A 25,202-nucleotide genomic window follows, 5' to 3' on the forward strand; every position below is an offset into this window, starting at 1 on the left:
TGCTTTTTAAAGGCTTGTTTGCACAAGAAGATGCCTCTGCAAATCATCTCACCGACACATGGGAAAAAAAAAACTCCCGTGCAGTCCGTGCAGTAAGTGGGCATCGTCTGACAGATAGAAAAACTGAACTGAAAGGCAGAGAGAGAGAGAGAATGGGAGAGATCCACATGGCATGCACAGTCATTTCCTGCCTCTAAATCATTCTATTTATGTAGACTGACTATGTTTATGAATCCATTAGGAAATGTGACTCTATAATTAGTCTGTTCCTCATCACTGGATGAGTCCAAACAAAAAGGACAGAATCTCGCATATCACCAAATGACAAATGGCTGCGCTCGCTGCCCATTATTGCAGCTCTAAAGTGAGTGGGCATGAATTACACCTTCGCTCTGCAATGTCAAGTGTCTTCCTCATATTTGCTCATGTGTGGAGTTTTTTTTTTTTTTTTTTGGAAAATCACCATTGCAGTTAGTCTGCTAGAAGTTCAGGAATGTGCAGCTCTGTGCCACACAGCAGACCGAACCCACTCGCTAATTATGTGTAATAATGTTGCTTCACTTTTCTTGTTGCGCCAAGGGGAAAAGCAGGCAGCGCTAAGCACATGTGGCCAGAGGTTAAGTCTGGTGGGCTCAAAGTGTGTCAGCAATAATATGTCAGCCAGTATTATATATGGGTTTGTGTATGCCTGACCTTTATGTGTATATGTGTCTGTGTCAAAGGCGGTTGGTGTGTGTAATGTGAGTTTATGTGTCTGACTGGGACCCACATGTGGCCATAGGTCGGCAGAGCTGTCGGAGAACTGATTGGCCCTCTACTGTCTGGCATCAAGATTATGTAATTAATGCTCAGTAAAGCCACAGAACAGCCATGTTTTCTTCAGGCTGCCTCTCATTGAAGTTTTATTGGCTCTGACCATGAAAGGCCCCCTAATGAAGGGCAGGATGCTGGGGGAAGTTGAGGAGACAGGGGAGAGCAGATGAGGGGAGGCAGAATGGTAGCAAAGAAAGAAGAGAGCATTGGGTGAGAGGCCACTCATTTTAGCCTACTTGTGCAGTAATTATGTGGTGAGCATCTCTACAGAAATACTATAGATGTTAGACTAAATCTTCCTAGAAAAAAACCCTTGCGCTTGGTTCGAAACTGGATAGTTGTAAAGGGAAATTCTTACGCTTTCCTTCAGAAAAAAATTGCAGCAAATTAAACGTCTTTTCGTGTAAAAGACATAGCATAGTATAAATAAACTATGAAGAGAAACGTATTGGGCCAAATATCTTAATCTTTGAATTCAGGTGTTTTCGGTCTTGTTGTCACATGATTTTAAAGTCAAGCACCTAGCCGTGCAGTCTGTCTTTGCAAGCACATGTGCAAGAATGAGTCACCCTAAGAAAGCTTACCGAATTCAAGCACGGTGTGTTAATAGGATTGTGGCATCCATTGTGGCAACAAGACAGTTTGGGAAGTTTCTTCCTTTCTAGACATTCCACCATCAGCTGTAAGTGCAACGGGAAGGATTTAGGAACCACAGCCACAAAACTTTAGACCACATAAAGTTACAAAGGGGGGGTTGCCAGCTGCTGAAACGCGTAGTGCATAAACGTTGCCAATGCTCTTCTGGTTCAGTAACTGCATAGTTCCAAGCCTCATTTCACTTTAACATCAGCATGAACACTGAGTACCAGGAGCTGCATGGTGTGGATTTCCACAGCAAGCAGCTCCTCCAGTACTTTTGTTCATATACTGCGTAATAAACTGTTAATAGTTATCAGTAAATTGCCCATTTAAAAGGTTACAAAAGTATGAAGAAATCACAGTAGTTTGTATTTTTAAGACAGTTGATCCATAACAGAGTTCATTGGGACCCCACTATTCCATTTTTTGTACCACCCAGTGCAGCAACAGTAACCCTGAACCCCAACTCAAGGGTTATCTTATCAGAGCTGTTGCTGTCTGTTGTCAGTACTTCCTCTCCTCCTTTGTCATTGCAACAGATTTACAGTTGGACCATTTTGTTTTTCGTTAGGGATAGCCATGTTGAAATGTGATACTAAGCATTATTAGGCTCACCTCTGGGGCTTTAACAAGTCATTCTCCCACTGCATTGCCTAATAAAAGATCAATAAACAGAACTGTAATTTGAAGGGAAACACTGGGTAATAAATCACTTTGAAACTGACTCATTTGTAGTAATTAAAGAAAATGGCTTTGCCTTGTATAAATATTCATATTTAGGAAAGGAATTTTATATAAAATGGTTTGGAATAAACTTAAATTGTAATTTTATTTCCCCACAGCAGCCTTTAGATTACTGTACAAGGTTCTACTTTCTGCCTCTTAATAACTGGACTGAAATGCGCGTGCTAAAATTCATTGCTGTCAAATGCAAGACCTCTGTGTTTTCCAATTTAGTTTCATTGTTTGTATAAGAAAAGTAATTGTGAAACCTGCACATGTTAATGTCAGCTTTTCTGGGAAATTCCCCATTGACTGTAATGCCTCCATTGTGTAGCACCTTCTGAAAATGAAAACTAAAGGAGTGGACAGTTGTTCTTGAAACCACATCTAGATTTCAACAGTGTGAGTGCACTCGGGTCTCAAAGGGGTTAAAACATTGCTTGAGAGACAGAAAAAGCAGGCGCTGATGCAAGAGGCAAACAGTGGCAAAATCTCTTATTATGTATTGCCTATTCATTTCTTATGGCGTCATTGTATTACTGACTGTGTCCATAGTTATATTGCGCTTATACAGCATGCAATTTCCATATATTTTCAAGTATGTACACAAATAGGCAATATCGTCCTTTTGCTGAAAGTCAGCTTACATATGTTACTGGCACTCTCATCGCACCCTCTAATAGAGTTTTATGAAGACATTAAAGACAGAAAGAGCAGTTTAAAGCCAGATCTGATAAAAGGCACACACAGACACACACAAACACACACCCCTGACAAAATGTGATGTAGTGAAGGAACTGCAGCAGTGGCCAGTGTACAGGGCTCCCAGCAAGGCCTCAGCATAGTTTTTATGTAAATATAAGCGTGCTGTTTCAACAGATGTAATCGGCCTTTAGAGCGGGATCATTGTGTCCTCTCCCTAAAACCAGTCTCATCCCGGGCTCTTGCAGATAGCATCGATTCTGCATCCTCTCTGGGTTTTTATGTCAACCATTAGCCAGAGTTCAGCACATTCACTGGAGTGCTCAAGTGTGTATGCATCACTCACTTGATCTGTCTCCCTCCTTTCTTGTTTCTCATTCAATGCCTCTTTGCATCAGTCAGTTTCATTTACATTTTCTCACTGCTTTGCCATTTTTTTCCTTCCTTGTACGAGCGTGGCGAGTCCAAATGATCATACCTACATCCTTACACGTTTAAACACTTTAAAAAACAAAAGTTTGAGTTGTTTTAAAGCTTGTTTTTTTCTTCTTGCTAGCCATTTTGCATTGCCATTTTTGATCTACTTTATTGTCCCCTTGATCACATTTACCCAGCATCTGTCTGTGCACACGCAGCTTCCAGAAAAACCTAGATTTGCCCATCTCCAAACACGGAGCCCTCCACAGTTGCCAAAGACAGATGATGACAGAAAAAGGAGAAATGTTGATGGTTAGTGCAAAGGGTAGACAGATTATATTGTAGAGAAAAATGAGAAATAGCGAAGGAAACTGTGAAGGGGGGTGGGTGAGCTTATGAGGCAAGATAAGGAGGGGAGAGAATATGATGATGGATGACTTAGGGAAAATGACAGAGAAGTGAGCTGAGGGGAGAAAGCGGCAGGGAGGGATTTGCATTCAGAATGGTGAGGATAAAGTGCAGGAAATAGAAGAAATAGAGAACTTTCAGTGAACAGGAGCGGGGAAAAAATAATTGGAATTAAGTGAAAATGGCAAATGGTTCTTTGATTCTTTGGGTTGATCTCGCAAACAGGCACTGTCGTGGATGAGAAATGTCCCCCGTGGTGTGTTGCGTTGTGCTTTTGTATGTCTCTGTGGGCATCCTGGCACTGTTGCTGCTCAGTAATCTGAGCACATTCCAGTCTTTTCCATGCATGGAGAAAATCTTAGGTACACCCCACAAAATGCTTTCCCAGAAATTACCACAGGACAGAGCGGCGTCCATGAAGTCTAATTGAAACACCACTTTCAATACCTTTCAATAATGATCACTGAACACATTTTTGATTTTGATTTTTGTTGACAGTATATTTTGCAGTGATATGTGACTTTATTCAAAAAAGGCAAAAAAATCTCTAATGCATACACAATGACAGACTCTACCCATGTGGCAGTGGTGTAACCTCATTCTTCCAACTTCATTCAATTACCTGCACACTATTTTTAGACGATCAGTTCTCCTTTTCTATTTCTCATATGTCTTTTCGAATGAATGAACTGCTCCTCTCATCTGTCTCTTGCTGTGAAAACTCATAAGCTTATGTGAAGAGATGACAAAATCTAAAATTTATGATAACCTCTTATGAATAACTCTCACACAAGTAATGATATATACTTTTAACCGGTGTGTTGGTAAAAGTCCATCTGGTCCTTTTTTGGTTCCGATCCCTTTCATGTATCTAATTTAGGCTATTCTATGTTGTGTAAAGCTAAAAAGCATGACGCAGATTTTCCAATCTTATGTTGCTTCTGTCCTAAACTAACATAGTGGCTAACATAGTAACATTTTTCTTTGTGTGTTCATTTCAACCAAATGCAGTATTAGGAAACAAAATAGCAAGTTTGGTGGTTAATATTTTCCTGGGAATTTTTTTTTTTTACAGTGACCTTGATATCATAACAGAAGTTGAAACAGTGATTCTGGCTGCAAAACTTCAATTTTGATACATGCAAAAGGCTCAGAGTCAGCTAAGCACGCATATCTTTTAGTCTGCTTCAGATCTTTGTTCAGATTGGCAGCATGTCCCTCTGTGGCCTCGGAAACTGTGGGAGGCCACATCTCTGTGGTTCTCAGCCCCCCTATGAGAAGTCCTACATTAATTTCCCACTAGAACAACTTCTATCCTGACATTCCTTCAACATTCCTCAGGCCTCCCCTGTAATGAAAGCATTTTATCACATGGCTTTGCCTTCATTTCTCCAATTTGTTTATAAAAAGATAGATTGCATGAAAAGTGGGATGCATAAAGCGTTGCCTGGGTTTGATGAACAGACACATGTACACTAATAGACATTAAGTGCTTTTTCTTACCACAAATTTAAATTGTCAGTATTCTCTCTGTTTAAAACAAAACGCTTTTGAGAGCGCCCGAGCTTTGGTCGTGGTTTGTCTTAAGCCTTTTCTCTCGCCCACACTGATCAGAGTGAAGCTGCTAATGGGGAATTGCCATTTAGATGGATTGTTCACTTAGCGTTCCCCCCTTATGGCTATGTAAACTGGACTCTAAAACAAATCTAGTCTGTAAATCTGTCAAGTGAGACACAGTCTTTCTTTTGTTGGATTTTAAATGAAGCTGTATTGATGTGTGTATACACTCCAGAAGTGGAAAAATGCTGGGTGCGTCACCACTGATGAGTTTTTCATCATTTACAGCAGCAAATGTGACTAACATATGGCTACACAGCATGTAATGTTGTCACCATCAGTGATGCATGTGTGCCCATAGTGGGGCGGTATTTCTTTGGGGCCATCTGATGGAAAAGAGGCACTTTTTATGTATGTCACTTCTAACTGCAAGACTATCTATAAGTACAGTTTGACAAGGAGAGTAACACGTCAAGTAAACTTCTCCCCTTTGGTTTTCTTTCTCTCCCTCTCTTTCTTTCATTCTTTCTCCCTGTCCTATCCCCCAGTCATGTCTGTCCCGTTTGTAGCAACTGAAAATAAAATAAATTCATAATTATAATAAAGGTCAATCAAATGGACCAATATGGCAAGGCCATGATGATCCACTTGGTAAAATAAATCCGCTTGGCATCTTTCTTGGCCTTAAGACAACAATTCTGATGGCTAAAGATCCAAACGGGACACAAAAAAAAAAAAAAAACTCTCCAATAGTTTGATTAATAGGAGGTTTTGGCAAACTTCTTCCATCTTAGCGGTTATGTATAGACCAGAGCTGGTATGTACCCAGTGCTGTTTTCTCCAATTGGGACATCAAAACTCAACTAAGTAAAAACATACAGTTCAAGTTAAAACTTTTTCAACAGGTAATCAGTGAAGAAATCAGCTATAGTTTCACTAAAGTTGGCAAACACAGTTTTTCTTTAGCTACTTTTATATTTTAGAGAAAAATGTTGTTACATTTACAGGGAGTGCAGAATTATTAGGCAAGTTGTATTTTTGAGGAATAATTTTATTATTGAACAACAACCATGTTCTCAATGAACCCAAAAAACTCATTAATATCAAAGCTGAATGTTTTTGGAAGTAGTTTTTAGTTTGTTTTTAGTTTTAGCTATTTTAGGGGGATATCTGTGTGTGCAGGTGACTATTACTGTGCATAATTATTAGGCAACTTAACAAAAAACAAATATATACCCATTTCAATTATTTATTTTTACCAGTGAAACCAATATAACATCTCCACATTCACAAATATACATTTCTGACATTCAAAAACAAAACAAAAACAAATCAGCGACCAATATAGCCACCTTTCTTTGCAAGGACACTCAAAAGCCTGCCATCCATGGATTCTGTCAGTGTTTTGATCTGTTCACCATCAACATTGCGTGCAGCAGCAACCACAGCCTCCCAGACACTGTTCAGAGAGGTGTACTGTTTTCCCTCCTTGTAAATCTCACATTTGATGATGGACCACAGGTTCTCAATGGGGTTCAGATCAGGTGAACAAGGAGGCCATGTCATTAGTTTTTCTTCTTTTATACCCTTTCTTGCCAGCCACGCTGTGGAGTACTTGGACGCGTGTGATGGAGCATTGTCCTGCATGAAAATCATGTTTTTCTTGAAGGATGCAGACTTCTTCCTGTACCACTGCTTGAAGAAGGTGTCTTCCAGAAACTGGCAGTAGGACTGGGAGTTGAGCTTGACTCCATCCTCAACCCGAAAAGGCCCCACAAGCTCATCTTTGATGATACCAGCCCAAACCAGTACTCCACCTCCACCTTGCTGGCGTCTGAGTCGGACTGGAGCTCTCTGCCCTTTACCAATCCAGCCACGGGCCCATCCATCTGGCCCATCAAGACTCACTCTCATTTCATCAGTCCATAAAACCTTAGAAAAACCAGTCTTGAGATATTTCTTGGCCCAGTCTTGACGTTTCAGCTTGTGTGTCTTGTTCAGTGGTGGTCGTCTTTCAGCCTTTCTTACCTTGGCCATGTCTCTGAGTATTGCACACCTTGTGCTTTTGGGCACTCCAGTGATGTTGCAGCTCTGAAATATGGCCAAACTGGTGGCAAGTGGCATCTTGGCAGCTGCACGCTTGACTTTTCTCAGTTCATGGGCAGTTATTTTGCGCCTTGGTTTTTCCACACGCTTCTTGCGACCCTGTTGACTATTTTGAATGAAACGCTTGATTGTTCGATGATCACGCTTCAGAAGCTTTGCAATTTTGAGACTGCTGCATCCCTCTGCAAGATATCTCACTATTTTTGACTTTTCTGAGCCTGTCAAGTCCTTCTTTTGACCCATTTTGCCAAAGGAAAGGACGTTGCCTAATAATTATGCACACCTGATATAGGGTGTTGATGTCATTAGACCACACCCCTTCTCATTACAGAGATGCACATCACCTAATATGCTTAATTGGTAGTAGGCTTTCGAGCCTATACAGCTTGGAGTAAGACAACATGCATGAAGAGGATGATGTGGACAAAATACTCATTTGCCTAATAATTCTGCACTCCCTGTAGTTTACATTTTCAGGTCACAAATGACAAATAAATATTCAATGTGACCACCTTTGTTCTTCAGTGTATCCTGAACTCTCTTAGGCAAGCTTCCTTGTCATTTCCTTAAGTACTCTTCAGGAATAGTTCTCCAAGCTTCTCTGAAGGACATTCAAAGTTCTCTGTTGGATGTTGACTGCCTTTTGTTTCTCTGTCAAGATGATCCCTCACTACTTGAATAATGTTTAGGACTGTGCTCTGGGGAGACCAATCCATGACTGATAGTGTGTTACATTGCACTGGCAGTGTGTTTGAGGGTCATTGTCATGCTGAAAAATGAAGCCAGTTTAGTGGATTAAAAGCTACCTGTTTTTCTTCCTTATTTGTCGATTGACAGCCACCTTTTCATTTCTGACGAGGCTTAGGTAAACAGTAGATGAAACAGCTAAAGGTCCAGATGTATTTCTCAGCTCCTGTGTCAGGTCTTTGCTGGATTTTCCTTTTTTCTTAAAGACATTACTTTAAGAGTCGTTTCATCTGCTGCATTGTTTTTAGGTCTTTTTTGGGGCTCCACTTGTCTAGTTACCTCGGTTTGTTTCCAACTAAAAGCTCTTTAGGAATCACCTTGATGGTGTCAGCATATCATTTCATGCCTGTGTGTTGTGTTATTGTTGTCATTGTTTTAATTTCAACTAAAGAAACATGATAAATTTATGTGTTTTAAGCTTTTTGCTTTGTGTAGACAAAACACTGGTTCATCGTGTTTTTTATGCTTGAATGATTCATAGATCAATGTTGAGTGACTGAAAAAAAGAAGAAAATCTTCAGAAAGTCCAGAGTAACAGAAAGTATTGCTCACGATCAGTCCAACAAAATACTTGAAATTGCACGATAATTGCTGTCTCTCTCTCTTTTGTTCCATGGGATGTTAAGTCAACCTGAAACTTATGCAAGCCAAACTCCATCTGGTATGAAGAAGCGAAGAGAGGATATGTTATAAGTATGAAGATGAAGCCCTAGTGGCTCTACAACATTGATTTTCTGTCTCACATCTCCTGAAGAGTCACATAGCAACAGAGACCTCTGAATCTGTAATCAGATCCAATCAATGGTGCTCCTGTCCTGGGCCACACACATGTGAACCACCATATAAGTAAATTAACCTGCACACACAAAGCATAACATCTATTCTACCATAATACGACACGCTGACGTTAGATATACAGAAGACAAATGAATGAGGAAAATCCAAACAAACTGATACAATAGTCAGCTACAATTTTCACCTCCACCCTGACAGGGTCAGAAAGATGGGGATAGTGAATTGGAAAGGTGGAATGGCACCCAAGGGAGCAATGGAACATTCACACTGGTGCTCATCCATCTCCAGGACATGAGCAAGCTGGCTGCCTGTAGCATGCCAAACAGAGGACGCCTTATAGAGAATTCAACATGAGCTGTAGGCCAGCCTCGTATATGTGTGGCAGACATCCTTTTGTACACACATACTAACACACACAGCTGCTTCTTAAACTCCTCTATCTTACATTGCACACCAATGGTGACCCCAGCGATCTAACTGGAATGGGTCTGTTGCTGGTGGAGCCACATTTCTCTAGCTGGCCATTGTCACATGAAGACAAAGTTACACTGTTTTGCTAACGGCCAGACTTTCCTGTTGACAAATGTTCAAGCTTCTCTTCACCGCCTTACTAAGGCACACTACATTCTACTCATGCCCTCACCTTACTCATCAGCTTAAAAACACTGATTTGAAACCTAGATTAGACAATAAGCAACCTTAAAATTAGGCTACAGCTTTTGTTTTGTTAGCTTGCTAAAATGGCACTATTATATCTAGCACCACTGCTCTTAATTGTGAGTAAAATTAACAAAAAACTTAAAACCGCCATGCTTTTATTTTAATATTATTTATTTCATTTATAAATTCACCATCATTAAGTAAAAATCCAAAAATCCAAAAAATCCAACTGAAATATATAAAATCAAATGTTTATTTATTCAAATAATGAATCATTAAGGAAAATGGGCTAGGTGTAAACTAGCTGTAGCTCAATCAATTGCCTTTCATTTGACCAGATTCCATTAAATTAAACATTTTGCTTAGTTAAGAAACATAATTAAGGATTTGTTTTTTAAGGAGTTTATTTCAAATCAAAACCTATAAAATGCAACCACAAAGTTGAAACATTTACAGATAGCAAAGTATTTTAAGACTGGTTTAAACAAAGATGCCATGGCAGTTACAGCATCTTGTTTACTCAAGCCCAGAATTTGCATTGTAATTCGCATAAAAAGTCAGCAAATGATAATGCACGACGCTTTCAGAGGATGCTCAGTTTGTTGCTTTTGTTTGTTGCCTTTCTTAATGTTGTAACACCAGCTGCAATGAGATTCAACAGCTCTTGCTCCAGTCACAGTTCTTTCTTTTGCCTCTTCCCATCTTTCCTTGTATGATACTGAAAAAGTGTGACAGGGAGCAAGGTCTGAAAAATCTCTTCCCCTGTGGGTCTTAAGTAAGTAAGTAAGTAAAATTTTATTTATATAGCACATTTCTAGATAAAAGATCACAAAGTGCTTCACAAGGTATAAAACAAAAACAGTCAAAAGTTAACAAAATGCAATTTTAAAAAGATCTGTTTTAAGCTGTTTTTTAAAAGTAATCACTGAGTCTGCAGATCTTAAGTTCTGAGGAAGAGAATTCCACAGTCTGGCAGCCACAGTAGCTTTTGCTACTGTGGCCGCCAGACTGTCTTATTAGTGAGTGTTTAAAAAGAGCGAGCTGTCCACTGCAAGTGTGGTGATTCAAGTCTGTCTCTATTTTTCTTTCATAACGGAGAGAATAATTTGGGATTCTTATGGGATAGGAAATTATTGCAAAGCTAAATGCCTGTTCATATTTGATGCTCTTCATACACAGAATGGCTGAGCAGAGGGAGTGATCTGATAAGTACAATGTTGAAAACTTTTACAGCTCTTGACATGCACAAAAGCTTTGTCAATGCGTGCTGGCTTTTATTCTGTTTTATGTTTCAGAAATAAATTGTCTATCACTTCACAATAGCATTTTCCCACTATTGGACACAAAATGACAACATCGTCATGCTCAGTGTCAAGAAAAATACACAATTTAATGCTGTCTTCTTGCCCACTGCCAGCAGAACTGTACATGATGTGAAACACAACTGACAAGTGAGGCCAATCAGTGGTTTGGAGACAAAAACAAAACAAAAAAAATCCATTATATCCTATTGCAGATTTGATCCCTGTCAGCATGTCCGAGGCTCTTCTTGGTGCAATGTTGTGTTGAAAATGATTTAATTGGACTCAATTAGTCAGCTCAAAAACTCACTGATCATAATGCTAATTGGCCTGCGGAGCAGGGTGAAAGATCAGCATCCTGCAACGATGGCATGTGTTACTTTGTTGTAAGCACTGACAAACCTCTGAAGAGAGCGAAATTGATACATTGACGAGTGAAAGTCAAGAAGGAGAGCTGTGGTTAATGGCAGCCGCAGGTCCTCCTTCGTTTCTCCTCTGCCTCACCCAACTGCCCATTTTTGAAAAGCTATTTCCAGCGCTTTCCTTCTTCCTTTGCTCATCACTGTAATCCCCTTGCTGAAAAGGTAAGACAATCTGGGGGTGGTGGTTGGGGGTACTGTCACTGCCACCCTAGTATTGCACAATCAGCTTGAATTCAGAGAACATCTGAGGAGAAAAGGCAGGTACGAATCTTAAAGCTCAGTTTGCAGTCTGTGACGTGACTGTTCTTCGTCTCTGATTGTGTGAATTAGTGTTAGATCTACTCTTTACTATGCAGTAAAGATTTCTGCATGCATGTGTGCAGTGTGTGTGTGCAAGGATGTTTAAGTGTGTTCTGGCAAAGCCAGTCAGACAGAAGCGCTGATGTGTGCCATAGTTTAAAATAGCCCCGCCAGACAGACAGCTGAGCAGCTGTGACCTCAGGTCCCCTGCCCTGAACTTTCAGTTGCACTCAGTGACCACACTGTTTCTTTCAACGTGCGTAAATACGCAATGAATCATCTATAGTCTTTATCAAAACTGCTTAATGAATAAAAGGAGTGAAATAAAAGTTCCAAGCAATTATCAGACTAACTCTATTTTAGTTTCAGACTCATATTTTAGAGTCTTTCATGGCTTTGTTCATCCAATGGCAGGCTTTGGTTTTGTCAGGCAGGAACAATCCATCCCAATTACAGCTTGGGCAAAGAGAAGGCACGCTATGCACAGACAGACTGGGCACCCTCCTCTCTCTCCTCTGCAGCCAAGCAGACACTCAGTTTTATAGCAACAAGCATGAAATAGACTCCAAGGATCAAATACAGCGTGCGTGCAGTTGGAAGTGTGCATTTGCGAGACAGGGTGTGTGAATGAGATCATTGGTGTGTGCGTGCGTGTGTGCGTGACAGATGATTTTTGTGCACGTTGTGTGCTTTAGTAAGGAAAGTGCTATTAGTTATATGTTCCTGGGCTGATGGCTAAAACAGTGGGAGGTGCGGTAAGGCTTGAAGCGCTGCTGTCACCTGATGCATTGCCATTTTGCATTTTTTTAAAATAACTAAAGATCATTGTTACACTGGAGACCAGTTATACCATCAATTCTAAATCCTTCTGACACTATGTAATTATTCTGGCTACATGCAGTGATGCTAAAATAACTCCCAAAACAGCCTCAGCCTGACATACAGTTGATTTAAACCATAGCCTCACGCTATCTCGTTGGCGATTACCGTACTCTCAGCGTCATAGCACAAAAGAAACATGGGCTTCTGCGCTCCTTGTGCGTGCTTTGTGTTTGACTAAAAACGATATCAAGACTTCAGGGACAAATTAAGGGTAATTAAACTTGACGAGTAGGCAAAGTTCCCCCTCAGGAGTGGTCAACAGGTCAGTCTCACATGAGTGCAGTGAGCTGACGTCCTCCCTGTCATCATGACTGACGGTGCCAAACTTATTCATGTCTTCTGCACACCGCCTTTGCCTCTATTCCTGGCACAAACACAGACTGATATGTTTAGCAAAAGGCTTCCTAGATGCAAATAGAGAAGGTCAGACTGAGACAGCTTGCCCTGCCCATGCCCTCATAATTCAATCCTTGTCACTGCTGACCAGCTGCAAGCATGAACACACACTTTATCCTAAAAGCTAAGCCCTCCTGGCTCTAGCTGGTGCACCGAGATGATAGCTAGATGATATGGGTCAAACCATTGGAAAACAAATTACATCAACCTTTTACAGGTTCAGAAAGTATCTAAAGTATAGTAACCACCCCCCAAGTTTGTTTTTAAGGAACCAGGGCAACAGAAGTTGAGGCAATACAAAAAAATAAAGCTCCTGATCATACACACTGGCCTTTGTATTTATAATGCAAATTGGGTTGAAGATGGATGTAGGTATGCTGAAAAGCGCATAGGACCAACAACAGGAAAGTCGGGGAAATGACCCAAGAGTATTAAATAAAAACACCTGGGTCGATGTGTAATGTGTGTTAGTCTCTAGTAGGAAGATCTGCTTTGTTCGTGACTGGTATTCTTTAAGGACAGGCTAGAGAAGCAAACGAAAGAGCAGAGCACTTTTAATAGAGCTCAACAACACTATATCATTCCCATACAAAAGAGACGAAATGAGACAAAAAACAAATGACACGTGATGCAAAATATGTACATTTATACACATGCGAGGGTATATGACTGTAAGGAACCAGTGAGTGCAAAGAACATTGGCCTGGAACAGAACATACAAGTAGGAAAACAACCAAATAAGATTACCTGACCCAAAATGTGAAACGTTTGAACTGTTGAAACCCACATAGGTGTGGTCATCTTTACTCTCCATTAACTACAATACTTTTATTGTATGTATGGTATGCCAGCACAATATAGACCTATTGAGTTTAGACACTGTGTCTGTGTAGCTTTTACATATGGCGTAGTCAGCATTTATACTGCATCTTCTTAACAGGGACCATTCATCATCCTCATTTACTGGTAATCTGCTGTGCTAGTACCAGTGGATACAACCAATCTACACAAGAAGGAAAAGATGTATAAAGAGCAAGCCACGTTACTTAGTTTTGGGAGTTTTTTGACACATTTTTCTTTTGCTCTCTTGTCATGCATGACCTTTGGAAACATCAATACTTCAACTTCATCAGTAGTTTGAGACTCTCGGTTTGTTTTTGCTTTTGTATGTATATTTTAAGAAAAAAATGACAAAAGCAAAAGAAGATGGGCTCACAGGCTACTGCTGTAATGAATCAAGCACAAGTTGCCCATGACTTTGTAAAAAAAATGATTTTGTTAAATTAGAATTAAAGCAGTCATGTTTGCTCCTGTTTTCAAATTCCTATTATTTACCACCCCAATTCCAAAAAAAAGTTGTGACACTGTGTCGAATGTAAATAAAAACAGCATCCTATGATTTATGAAAATTAATGGATTTTTGTAAATCAACATATCTCATAAAGATATATTTTTCTTACAGTAGAACACAGAAAAACATTAGGTCAAGTTCAAGTTGATGGCAAGCAACATTTGTCAAAAATCTTGGGACACAAAAGGCTAGATAAGTAACTGCTACTAAAAAATAGCTGAAGGAAAATGTCACAGCTAAGTAGGTTAATTGGCATGAGGTCAGTAACATAATTGAGTGTACAAAGACCATCACAGTGTGGCAGAGTTTCACTATTTCACCATAAAATTATAAAGACTTTGGATATCATACCATCCGCAGTGTGTAATATCAGGAAAAGAGAATCTGGAGAAATCTCTGTGCGCAAGGGAGAAATGCCAAAACATCACTGCTGGATTCCTGTGCTCTTCAGGTCATCAGGCAGCACTGCATTAATAACGGACATGATTCTGACATAAAAATAACAGCATGGGCTCACTAAAACTTCCACGAATCACTGTCTGTGGACACAAATACAGGTTAAAGCTCCATCAAGCCAAAAAGAACATCACTTCTTTTTCTGGGCCTAATTTGACTTAAAATGGGAAAAATGGAAAACTGTTCTGGTCAGACAAATTAAAATTGAAAATTCTTTTCAGGAAATATGGATGCCACGTCCTCTGGACTCAAGAGGAAAAGTGTTGGTTTGTTATCAGCACTGAGTTCAAAGGTCTGCATTTTTGATAGCATGGAACTTGGGGCTTGTACATTTGGTGTCCTGCAACCAGCCTCCTCAGTTCCTAGACATTTACAGATTGGTGATTGCTACACAGTGGTAAACAGGACCCTGTCCCAACTTTTTTGAGAGATCTTGCTGCCATCAAAGAAAAGTATATATACCATTTTACTGGGTTCTATGGTGAATCGAATAAGGGTTTATGAGATTAGCAAATCATTCTGTTTTCAGTTATAGTTTACAAATTGTCCCAAATTTCCGAAATTAGGGTTATAGAAAGGCAAACCTTGATGTCATGTCACCAATGAGAAATGGTGGGAAAGACTTTGATAGCTCTGTAGGTTATACATGTATTAAAGTGTAATTCAATGAGTAGATACACAAACATGGATGCACAATAGACATGATCAAAATCAACAATGTACAGACTTTGTTCAAATGTCCAAAACCGTCCATTTATGTCATAGGTTTAAGGAGGAAAATTATGCATATTTCTGCATCATTCTTGATAATGCATTTTTAAAAATTTTTTGCACCCTTTCTTATTTTGTACTGAGCGACAAGCACAGCCCATTCACAGCTAACTCAAAAGAACAAAAAAAAAGAAAAGAAAAAATACGAAAACTCTATTCAGCTCAGTCAGTTAAGAGCTTTTTTTTTCCCAATCAGAACCTCATAAACTCTAGCAAATCTGTCCACCTATGTACACTTACATACTATACACACCTAGTTTATCTGCACAATTCAGCCATGCATGTGTGCCTGTGCTGTACCTGTGTACTTGTTACATTCTTATCACTGCCAAGGCACGCAGTCATTAGAGAATATCAAATCTGCTGTATGAGGCCACATACCTGGGATTGATCTAGCAGTCAATGCATTCCTTAATCCCCAAATATGAATGAGTTGAGTTTTCAAATGAGACGCAGTGCTGTGACGAGGTTTTTAGCATCAAAGGGTAAGTAAACACCAGCAGCAGAAAAAGAACATAGCGTTTTTGGCAGGTGTTTGTAAGTAAAATCAGAATGATGGCCTTTCATTTTGGATCACAAAGGTGTGTTTGTTTAAGTGAAACAAGGACGTGCATGTTTGCATACACACGTCCAGCCTCGTAGCCTTGTAGATAAGCGTGCATAATATCAGCTTGTCCAAACACCCACAATTGTGATGCTGCAGGACACCAGTCTGCATCTGCCCTGTTCTCCTTTGTATCTATGTAGGTTGAGGATAGCAGTAAGGATTATATCGGTGATATGTATATGAGTTTTTCTGTGTATGTAGGTTCCTAAAGGGACAGAGGTGAAGGTTGATCCGCAGCCTGTGCTGGCATCAGAACAGGTTCCACTGCAGGCAAAGTCCAGCAAAAAGCAGTGCAAGGCTGCAGCACTGTGTCCAGCTGGCAGATGAAGAACCCCCTATCATCTTCACTAAGGGGGGCTTAGAGGGGTTTTCTTGTGGGCTGTCACCTTCAGGATGTTTCCCTAATGGTTTACCAGCACTGGATGGTTCGGGTACTGTGGGAGACGAAAACAGAGAGAGACAACGGGAAAGAGAAACAGGAAATAACAAGTTTAGCCTCCATTAAATTCAGGCATATGTGCTTAAATGTTCTTTGGGTTTGTATATTATATTCAATAATCACTTAGTCAAGATTCCCATTACTTCAACTCTAATACCTTTCAAAGACTAGTGGCAGTGGCTGTTTCAGTTCAAAGTGCCCATAATTTGCTTTCAAAAATGCTTTCTTTTTTATTTATTTAGTTTAATTTAGTTTTTTTTTTGCCAGTGCATTTATAATGCTGCTACATTGCTTAATAGCTAAAAGTATTTTTTTTAAATTACACACATAAAATAAAAACTGAAAATTTTAATCCTTGACTGGTGAGAGAGGTGCACTTTCCAGAGGCGGAGGCCTGCTTGTAGCGCTCATCTTAATGATTTACCCACAGAACTTCCAACTGTGGTAATGCAAAGGCCTGCTGAAGATTCAAAGGTTTCGTTAGAGAAGGCAGCTGACTTTACAAGCAGCACAACAGCAGGTTAGTGCAGAATGTCAAATCTCCAAAGAGAGCAAAGAGGAGCCATGTTTTTCTTTGGATGTTGACCTCAAAAAGGACAGCTGGACTACAAGGAAATCCTGCTCAAGAAACAAGCTATTAACCAAAAACCTACAGTGCACTTTTTAATGTTGTTTAAAATAACTTCTCTTAAATACATACAGTATACTGGTGTAATTAATACCGTACAAGGGTTAATACTTCCAACCTACGCTATTCAGAACTTACCAATCCTTCAACCTTGCACTCAAGATTACCTCAGAAGTTTAGCTGACCCCTTTTGACTGAGATGTGCCAAAGTATTTAATATAAAAACCCTTTTCTATGAAAGTTAATTATTTTAATTATTAATCAGAATCAGAATCAGAAAGGGTTTTATTGCCAAATGTTGAGCAGGTTTACAACATTAGGAAATTGCTGCGGTGCTTCAGTGCAAACATAGTTAAAGTGCATAAATAGCATTAAATAGACATGAAAATAATAAAATGAGAATAAGAATTAAAAGTGCTACGTAGAAAGATATATACATGAGTGCAGGTGGTGATCAGTGCCAAACATGGAATGATGCAGTGACACAGCGTAGGGTCATGTGTTAGTGGCGGGGACAGTCATATGGTTATTGTTCATGTGTCCAACAGCAGAGGGGAAGAAACTGTTCTTATGGCGAGAGGTTCTGGTGCGAATGGACCGGAGCCTCCTGCCTGAGGGGAGCAGGTCAAACAGACTGTGTCCAGGGTGAGAAGGGTCAGCTGAGATCCGAGCTGCACGCCGCAGTGTCCTGGAGGTGTACAGGTCCTGCAGAGATGGGAGTCTGCAGCCAATCACCTTCTCAGCAGAGCGCACAACACGCTGCAGTCTCTGTTTGTCCCTGATAGTGGCTCCAGCGTACCACACGGTGATGGAGGAGGTGAGGATGGACTCGATGATTGCAGTGTAGAATTGCATCATCGTCCGTGTTGGCAGGTTGAATTTCTTCAGCTGCCTCAGGAAGTACATCCTCTGCTGGGCTTTCTTGATGACGGAGGTGATGGTGGGCTCCCACTTCAGGTCCTGGGTGATGGTGGTACCCAGGAAGCGGAATGAGTCCACAGAGGTGATGGGGGTGTCAGTCAGGATGATGGGGGGGAGTGGGGCTGTGTGCTTCCTGAAGTCCACAATAATCTCCACTGTCTTCTGGGCATTCAGCACCAGGTTGTTGTGGCTGCACCAGGTCACCAGACGTTCAACCTCCCTCCTGTAGGCAGACTCGTCCCCGTCCGAGATGAGCCCAATAACGGTGGTGTCATCTGCGAACTTGATTAGCTTGACAGACTGGTGGGTGGAGGTGCAGCAGTTGGTGTACAGGGAGAAGAGCAGAGGAGAAAGAACACAGCCCTGAGGGGAGCCGGTGCTGATGGTCCGGGAGTCCGAGACATTCTTTCCCAGCCTCACATGCTGCTTCCTGTCCGTCAGGAAGTCAGTGATCCACCGGCAGATGGGATCAGGCACATTCATCTGGGAAAGCTTGCCTCGGAGATGGTCTGGAAGGATGGTGTTGAAGGCAGAGCTGAAGTCCACAAACAGGATCCTGGCGTAGGTTCCTGGGGAGTCCAGATGCTGCAGGATGAAGTGTAGGGCCATGTTGATGGCGTCATCTACAGACCTGTTGGCTCTGTATGCAAACTGCAAGGGGTCCAGGAGGGGGGCCGTGAGGGTCTTGAGATAGGAGAGAACCGGGCGCTCAAAAGACTTCATGACCACAGATGTCAGAGCCACGGGTCTGTAGTCATTTAGTCCAGTGATCCTAGGTTTCTTGGGGACAGGGATTATGGTAGAGGACTTGAAGCAGGCAGGCACATGACATGCCTGCAGTGAGGAGTTGAAAATTAACTGAAAGATTTGATAATTTTGATTTGACAAGGTTGACAACAACATTATTTGTTTTTGCTGTATAAGAAACACTAATAATGACAGTAAGTCATAAGAAAGTAGTTGCACTTTTTGTAACAGACACCCCAAATAATTTACATCTATTTAGACAAAAAATTCCCAGCTGACATGAAAACTAACTGAAATCTCAGTTGTCTTTAATTTATCAGTGTCATCGCACTGCTTCTGCCATCATATCTCCTTCTCTCTGGGTGGTGACAAAATGTTGGTGTGTGAGAAATCCAAATTACCCACCCTCCCTGACTGACCCAACCCAATAAGCACATCAGTGAATTACTGGGAGCTTAACAGCCTCAGTGCAACAAGTGCACACCCAGTCTCAGTTACATTCCAATTAACCGTCATTACAAGTATTAGATGTCTAGATTTATCTGCTAGCAGCACTTAGTGATCCAGAAAGGCTTCCGTGGGCGCTAAGGGAGGAATACAACAGCATCCCATCGACATAAACAGAAGCAAACAGGCACAGAGGTTAAGGGGGATTGACTTTGGCATTGGCATCAGTTTATTTTTATAGAGAAACAGGCAGTGGCGGTCGTAGCCTGTTTGGCGCCCTGGGCGAACACTCCCTCTGCCCCCCCCCACACACACACACACATAAAAAATATTAAGGATTGTACATTGATATAAAAATGTTCAATTCAATTCAATTTTATTTAGATATTTACATAGATACAGAGAAAAACCCAACAATCATATGACTCCCTATGAGCAAGCACTTTGGCGACAGTGGGAGGGAAAAACTCCCTTTTAACAGGAAGAAACCTCCGGCAGAACCAGGCTTCAGCAGCGAGCAGGCGCACCGAGGGCTCTCGCGCTCACTTTATAGAATTTCGAAAAAACATCGGTGCATATATAAGTCTGTATCATAATGTCTGGTGTTTTTGTGTTTGTTGGTTTTTTTAATTTTGTTTTATTTTGGAAGTTGGTTATTAGATGCTGCTCCAGCCAGCCAGAGAATCCCCCGCCGCCCCGGCCGCAAGCAGCAGGCGCATCTCGCAAACGGAGGGCGCTCTTACTCCCAGCAAATGGGTGATAGAAAACCGATCGGTGCCTATGCCATTCCCAATATGCGCTGGCATGATGTCGGAGCGGCACGAGTACGGGTAATTTTTTATTTTTATTTTTTTCCCATGCCCGTGATGCCGCCCCCCACCACAGTGCCGCCCTGGGCAACCGCCCGTGTCGCCCGTATCAAAAACCGCTATTGGAAACAGGTAAGAGGCAATAAAGCAGAAGAGTGTTGGATAGACTGTAGTGATTTCTTTGGGTTTAATCAGATATTTATATGTTTACACCATTTTCACTGAAAGTGATTGTTATTTGGTCATGCCAGACTCAGACTGCATACAAAAATCTCCATACATTTAGCGAGCAAACAAGAGATGACAAGATAACATGTGATGACAAGATGATAAGATAAAACAGAACCTGAGAGAATACTGCCAAATAACACAGCTGGTAAGTTGGAAACGATCCAAAGCCTGAAGGTGTTGCACTCAAGATTACCTCAGAAGTTTAGCTGACCCCTTTTGACTGAGATGTGCCAAAAAAGGTGTCGCTGGATAGCAAACTGGTACAAATAAACAGAGTGAATAGAATAATTTTTGTAGCAACCCCTTTATATAAGTTAACAAGTTAACAATTACTTCTGGAACTGATTTAGGCGAGGCCCTAGCACTGGTTGTGATGGGGATTATGCTCAATATCAGAGTCCCCACACTGAGGCAAAGCCTAATGCCAAGTGGTTTCTTTAAACTGTATCTGTGTAAATAGGGCTAGGCGGGGCTCTTGAGACAAAAGTGTTTTGTGTGCCAATGGTTTTTGTTGTTCCAGTAGACAATAGACAAAGACATCATTTATCCCAAATCAGATTGCTGTTATTGTTTCAGTGGAAATGGGCTGCATCTCATCAGGGGGGTGTAAAAAAACAGCATTTGAATAAGCCAAAACAACACTAATACTGCTCTGCTGTTGGCTAACCAACTGGCTAATTAATGGAGAAAGTCCTCGCCAGGACAACCAATTATGACACATTCTGCAGTACTGCCAACCAGTTAACGTCTCCTGTGATCATTTAAATCAAAGAAAATTAGATGCAATCAGTTTTAAAAGGAGAGTCAATACTCAGTAAACTAATAATGTAACCAGGCCTATTTTTGTCAAAGTATTTAAGTGGTGCTCTGAGCTTATTTGACAGCAACTCAACCTGAGCATATTCCATTACCTTTTATAGTGAGGAGGGGGTTTTGCAGTAGAAGCTGAGGTGTTCAGGATGTTGTCTGATACATTTTGAAACTAGGATGGTGCTTTTCTGTGTGGAGTTTGCACGTTCTGCCAGTGTCATGCAAGACTCCGGCAGACCAAAGACATTCACAGGCTTAGGCTATTTGGTCATTCTAAATTGGCAAGTTCAATGTGAGTATGAATGGCTATCTGTCTGCAATAGATCTGTGACCTGTCTAGGGTGTACATTGTCTCTCACTATATGACAGCTGGGATAGGCTCCTGCTCCACTGTAACCCTGAATTGGACAAGAGGAAGAAGATGGATAGATATTGAATATGGAACTGCAAAGCAGGAGGAAAAAGAGGAAGACCACCACAGAAAAGAATCATGGATGTAGTAGGGAGGATTGGTGTGACAGGACAGGATGCTAGAGATAGGGTGAAGTAGGCAATCCCTAAAGGGACCACGTGAAAGAAGACGAAGAAAAAACTATGAAATCCCCTCAACATGTCGAGGAAGCACCGAAAATTTTTCAAACTGAAAAAAAAACAAACAAACAAAATAAATACGGACAATGGATATAATTAATAACGCATGGCATTTTTAGAAGTTTAGATAAAACAAAAGAAGCACTATACAGTAAAAACGGGCATCACATTGAGTGGAAATGTTATGCAATAATACGATATGATAATATATGAGGTCCTAAGTTACATAGCAACAGGAGAAAAAAAATGTAATTACAATGGGAGAGAAAAATCAGCAGAAATTTAAAGGGAGAAAGAAGAGAAGAGTACTTGTTCCTTAAAGCCTCCAACAACTTGAGGCACAAAGAAACAGAAAACTGGGGGGCAGAAGACTAATGGAATGTTATGTTGTTGTTGTCATAATGAGACAATGTTAACAGATAAGCCATGCTTCATAAGCTGAGTCATGTGTAAATCCCCGAACAGTGGGGAAAAAGAAGGGAGAACAAGCAAGATAGAAAAAAAAAAAACACAGAGTGGGAGGGAGTGAAGGATGACATAGAGGGTTAGAAGAGGAAAACATTTAGTTCAGCTTTTCAGTATGAGGATGAATATCCATCGCCACTTGTATCAAGACAGATGGAATCAATCACCTCAGGCGACTTCAAGGCGATGCAATGGCACATCAACATACTTCTCCCATCACAACAGCAGTCAGTGACATATGTTCTTCATCAGTATATGACAAATGGGATTTGATTTTATAGATGTTTTTGTAATAGTCAACAAACAGGGACAGAGAAAATCAAATCAAATCAAAAAAAACAGAACCTAAGACCTTCGTGTCTGGGCAGTTTCTGGATATCGATGCATGGGTCTGTGGGGCCTGTAAACACTTCCATAATACTATAAATAATGTGCTGTAGCTTTCAAACTTGCTGTTTAGGGATGCGGTAAACTGTGTCATTGAGATGAAGAGAAAATGGTTTGTGCCATTTTATACAACTGACCACCCAACTTTCACTCTGATATGTACTGCGGTTACTGTGTTACCTAACTACACATACAGTTTAACAACCTCATTGACCTCTGTGTTGGCTATGTGTGTGTGAAACAGTTCACAGTGTCCTCTGCCACTAATGCCTCTCCAGATGGGTAGCTTGTGTGTTTGGAGGAGCCTTTATTTCCCACTGGCCAAAGAGGAACAACAGCTGCTTCTAACAACCCAGGCCAAAGCTCCGAAGAAGAGGTGGACCTCAGGCCCTAGCCAAGAGGGAGGAGGGATGGGAGGGTAGCAAGAAAGAAATAGAGGAATAAAGGCAGGAAGGTGAATAATAAGAATAACAAATGTCTCGGCCATCAAAATTCTGAACGACCGAAAATTGCATGATAATTCTCCGGGCAACCGTGTTAGTTTTCTTCTTTCCCCTGCCTCCTCTTGGTTCCTTTTGGTTTGCCAGCACACAGTGGCTGCTGTCTCACAGATTAAATCCTTAAACATAGGTATGCAAAAGGAAGAACCAGACTGTTGTCAAACAGTTCTCTTTCTGTCTTCAGCTGATAAGATTTAGTGTCTCTCTTTTTTCCTCCTTTGTGTCATCTATAAACTACAGTTGGCTAGAATACTCACACCGACAGCATATAGGGTTGCAGAAACACACACACACACACACACACACACACACACACACACATTAAATAAGTTAACCCTGAAAAATTATGTCTACATTTCTGTTTTGCCTGCCTCTGTATGTGTGTATCATGAGGCGTGCATGTCTGCATAAAACTCTTGGCTCAACCCTAGCTGCAGAGCTGTAATCCAGCGAGGAATGGTGCTACTGTTTACTGGGGCTTAGCAAGTTGTCACACTACTTGATATCAAGATGACAAGACAGCTTTTCTAGACTGAGTACAGACTTTATAGCTACGACAAACATTGATAGATTTCGCTAAAGTTCATTTTATTATTTCACCATACTAAATATCCACCTAGAATTACGTTACAGCAAATCTATTTACAGTGTAACCTACTGTTGTACGTTGCAACTTGATCCCACACTGAACTTACATGAGTCATGAGAAGACTTTGACCTGTTTGTCATGAACTTTAAAACACCTGGTGTCAGTTCACACCTCTGCCCGCTGTGTAGATTTCTAAAGACATTTATAAGGTGAACTTATGACTTACAGTGCATTGATGGGGTGTGGTGAAGGAGAATTGAGGTCAGTATCTTGCTAACCATTTTCTTGACCTTGCAGCTCTTTGGCAACTGCATAGCAGTTAATTGGAGGTGGATGTTGGGGGTGAAGGTTGTAAAGAAGCTCATGGGCCTAGGTTTGGCAAGGCCTCTGGATCTGCCTTGTATTCATGTTTCCCTAACATAGGTGACTCCTTGTCTTTATCAGTTTTTGACTCCAGCTTAAATACAACACTTGTGAGCATGCATCAAAACTAACAGAGGCGCAGTTTATTCGGCTGCTTCTGTATTTCTACATAATGACACTGTCGATTTTCTAGATCAATCCTTATTTACCGTAAGACAAGATCTTTATGCAGTTGCCAAATATGCATTAGTGCATGGGTGCCAGCTGTCTGTTTCAATAATACACTGAACTACTGTAAGTAAAAATGATTTTTACCATTAGTCTGTCATAAATAGGAAGGAAAAATTCACACTAGATCCAGCCGGATTTGTAACGTTGTCAGATATTTGCTACGTGCAGTGTTTCCTTACTTGCGTTCTGCTTTGTTCATTTTTTTATATATGCTTTTCATATAGCACTAATTTCAAGTAAGTTCTGTTGCAGATAAACAGTGTGAAAGATGGACACTGTGACATCAACTGGTTCTGGACTCTGCAATTACACCATGAAGTGCTAACTCATTAGTCATGGCTAGCAAGTTTGGTTAGCAAGCTTCATCCATAAACAAATAAGGGGAAGGACACAGAGGTATCTGGTAATTAGTGCTAATTACTAGATGAATTAAATACTACAGTTGTTTTTCTCACCGTCACTGGAACACAAACTTATTTGTGAGACCCTGTTACTGTGGGATCTTTAGGTTCCAAGACAACTGTTCCATCCACTTTGTACCAATGTACCAGTACCAATGACAGCAAAACAGGTCTAGAGCGTGATGCAACTTCTGGGTTTAAAAGCCTCACCTTTACACCAAATATGCCTCTTGTTATTGCGGCCTAACAACTAAATCTCTGTCTCATCTGACCATACAACTTTTCTTCAGAGGGCATTTGGCATTTCTTGGTCAGCACCCTCTCAAGCCAATGTAAAAGTTGCTTCACTGTGGAAAGTGACACTAGCAGCAGTTCCAGCAGTTTCTAGTTCGTGGAAGGCTTGAGCATTAGTTTGGTTCCTGGATTGTTTCGGACCAAATTCTCACAAATTTCCTCTCATCTTCTTCTTCTCAATAAGTTGTACTTACACACAAACTGACCCTAACTAATGATTTTGGAATCTGCATTTTTTTTCTTAGAAATGGCTTTAAGACTCTGGAACTGTCCCAATTTGTGTAAATATGCAAGTC

The 25,202-nt window shown here is 40.8% G+C and overlaps 1 protein-coding gene across 2 annotated transcripts in view; it reads right to left on the reverse strand.

Moving 5' to 3' along the window:
* Positions 1–13,497: 13,497 nt before the first annotated feature.
* Positions 13,498–25,202, reverse strand: part of gpc5c (glypican 5c) — a 103,923-nt gene continuing 92,218 nt past the window's right edge. For both annotated transcript variants that reach the window (XM_005912838.3, XM_005912837.3), the window contains one exon: positions 13,498–16,487. In XM_005912838.3, coding sequence (XP_005912900.1) covers positions 16,303–16,487 — 185 coding nt within the window. In that variant the 3' untranslated portion in view covers positions 13,498–16,302. The remainder of the gene's footprint in view (positions 16,488–25,202) is intronic.

Source organism: Haplochromis burtoni, unplaced genomic scaffold (genome assembly GCF_018398535.1).
Source record: "Haplochromis burtoni strain Fernald_Lab_line unplaced genomic scaffold, NCSU_Asbu1 Contig_3, whole genome shotgun sequence".
Lineage (NCBI taxonomy): Eukaryota > Metazoa > Chordata > Actinopteri > Cichliformes > Cichlidae > Haplochromis > Haplochromis burtoni.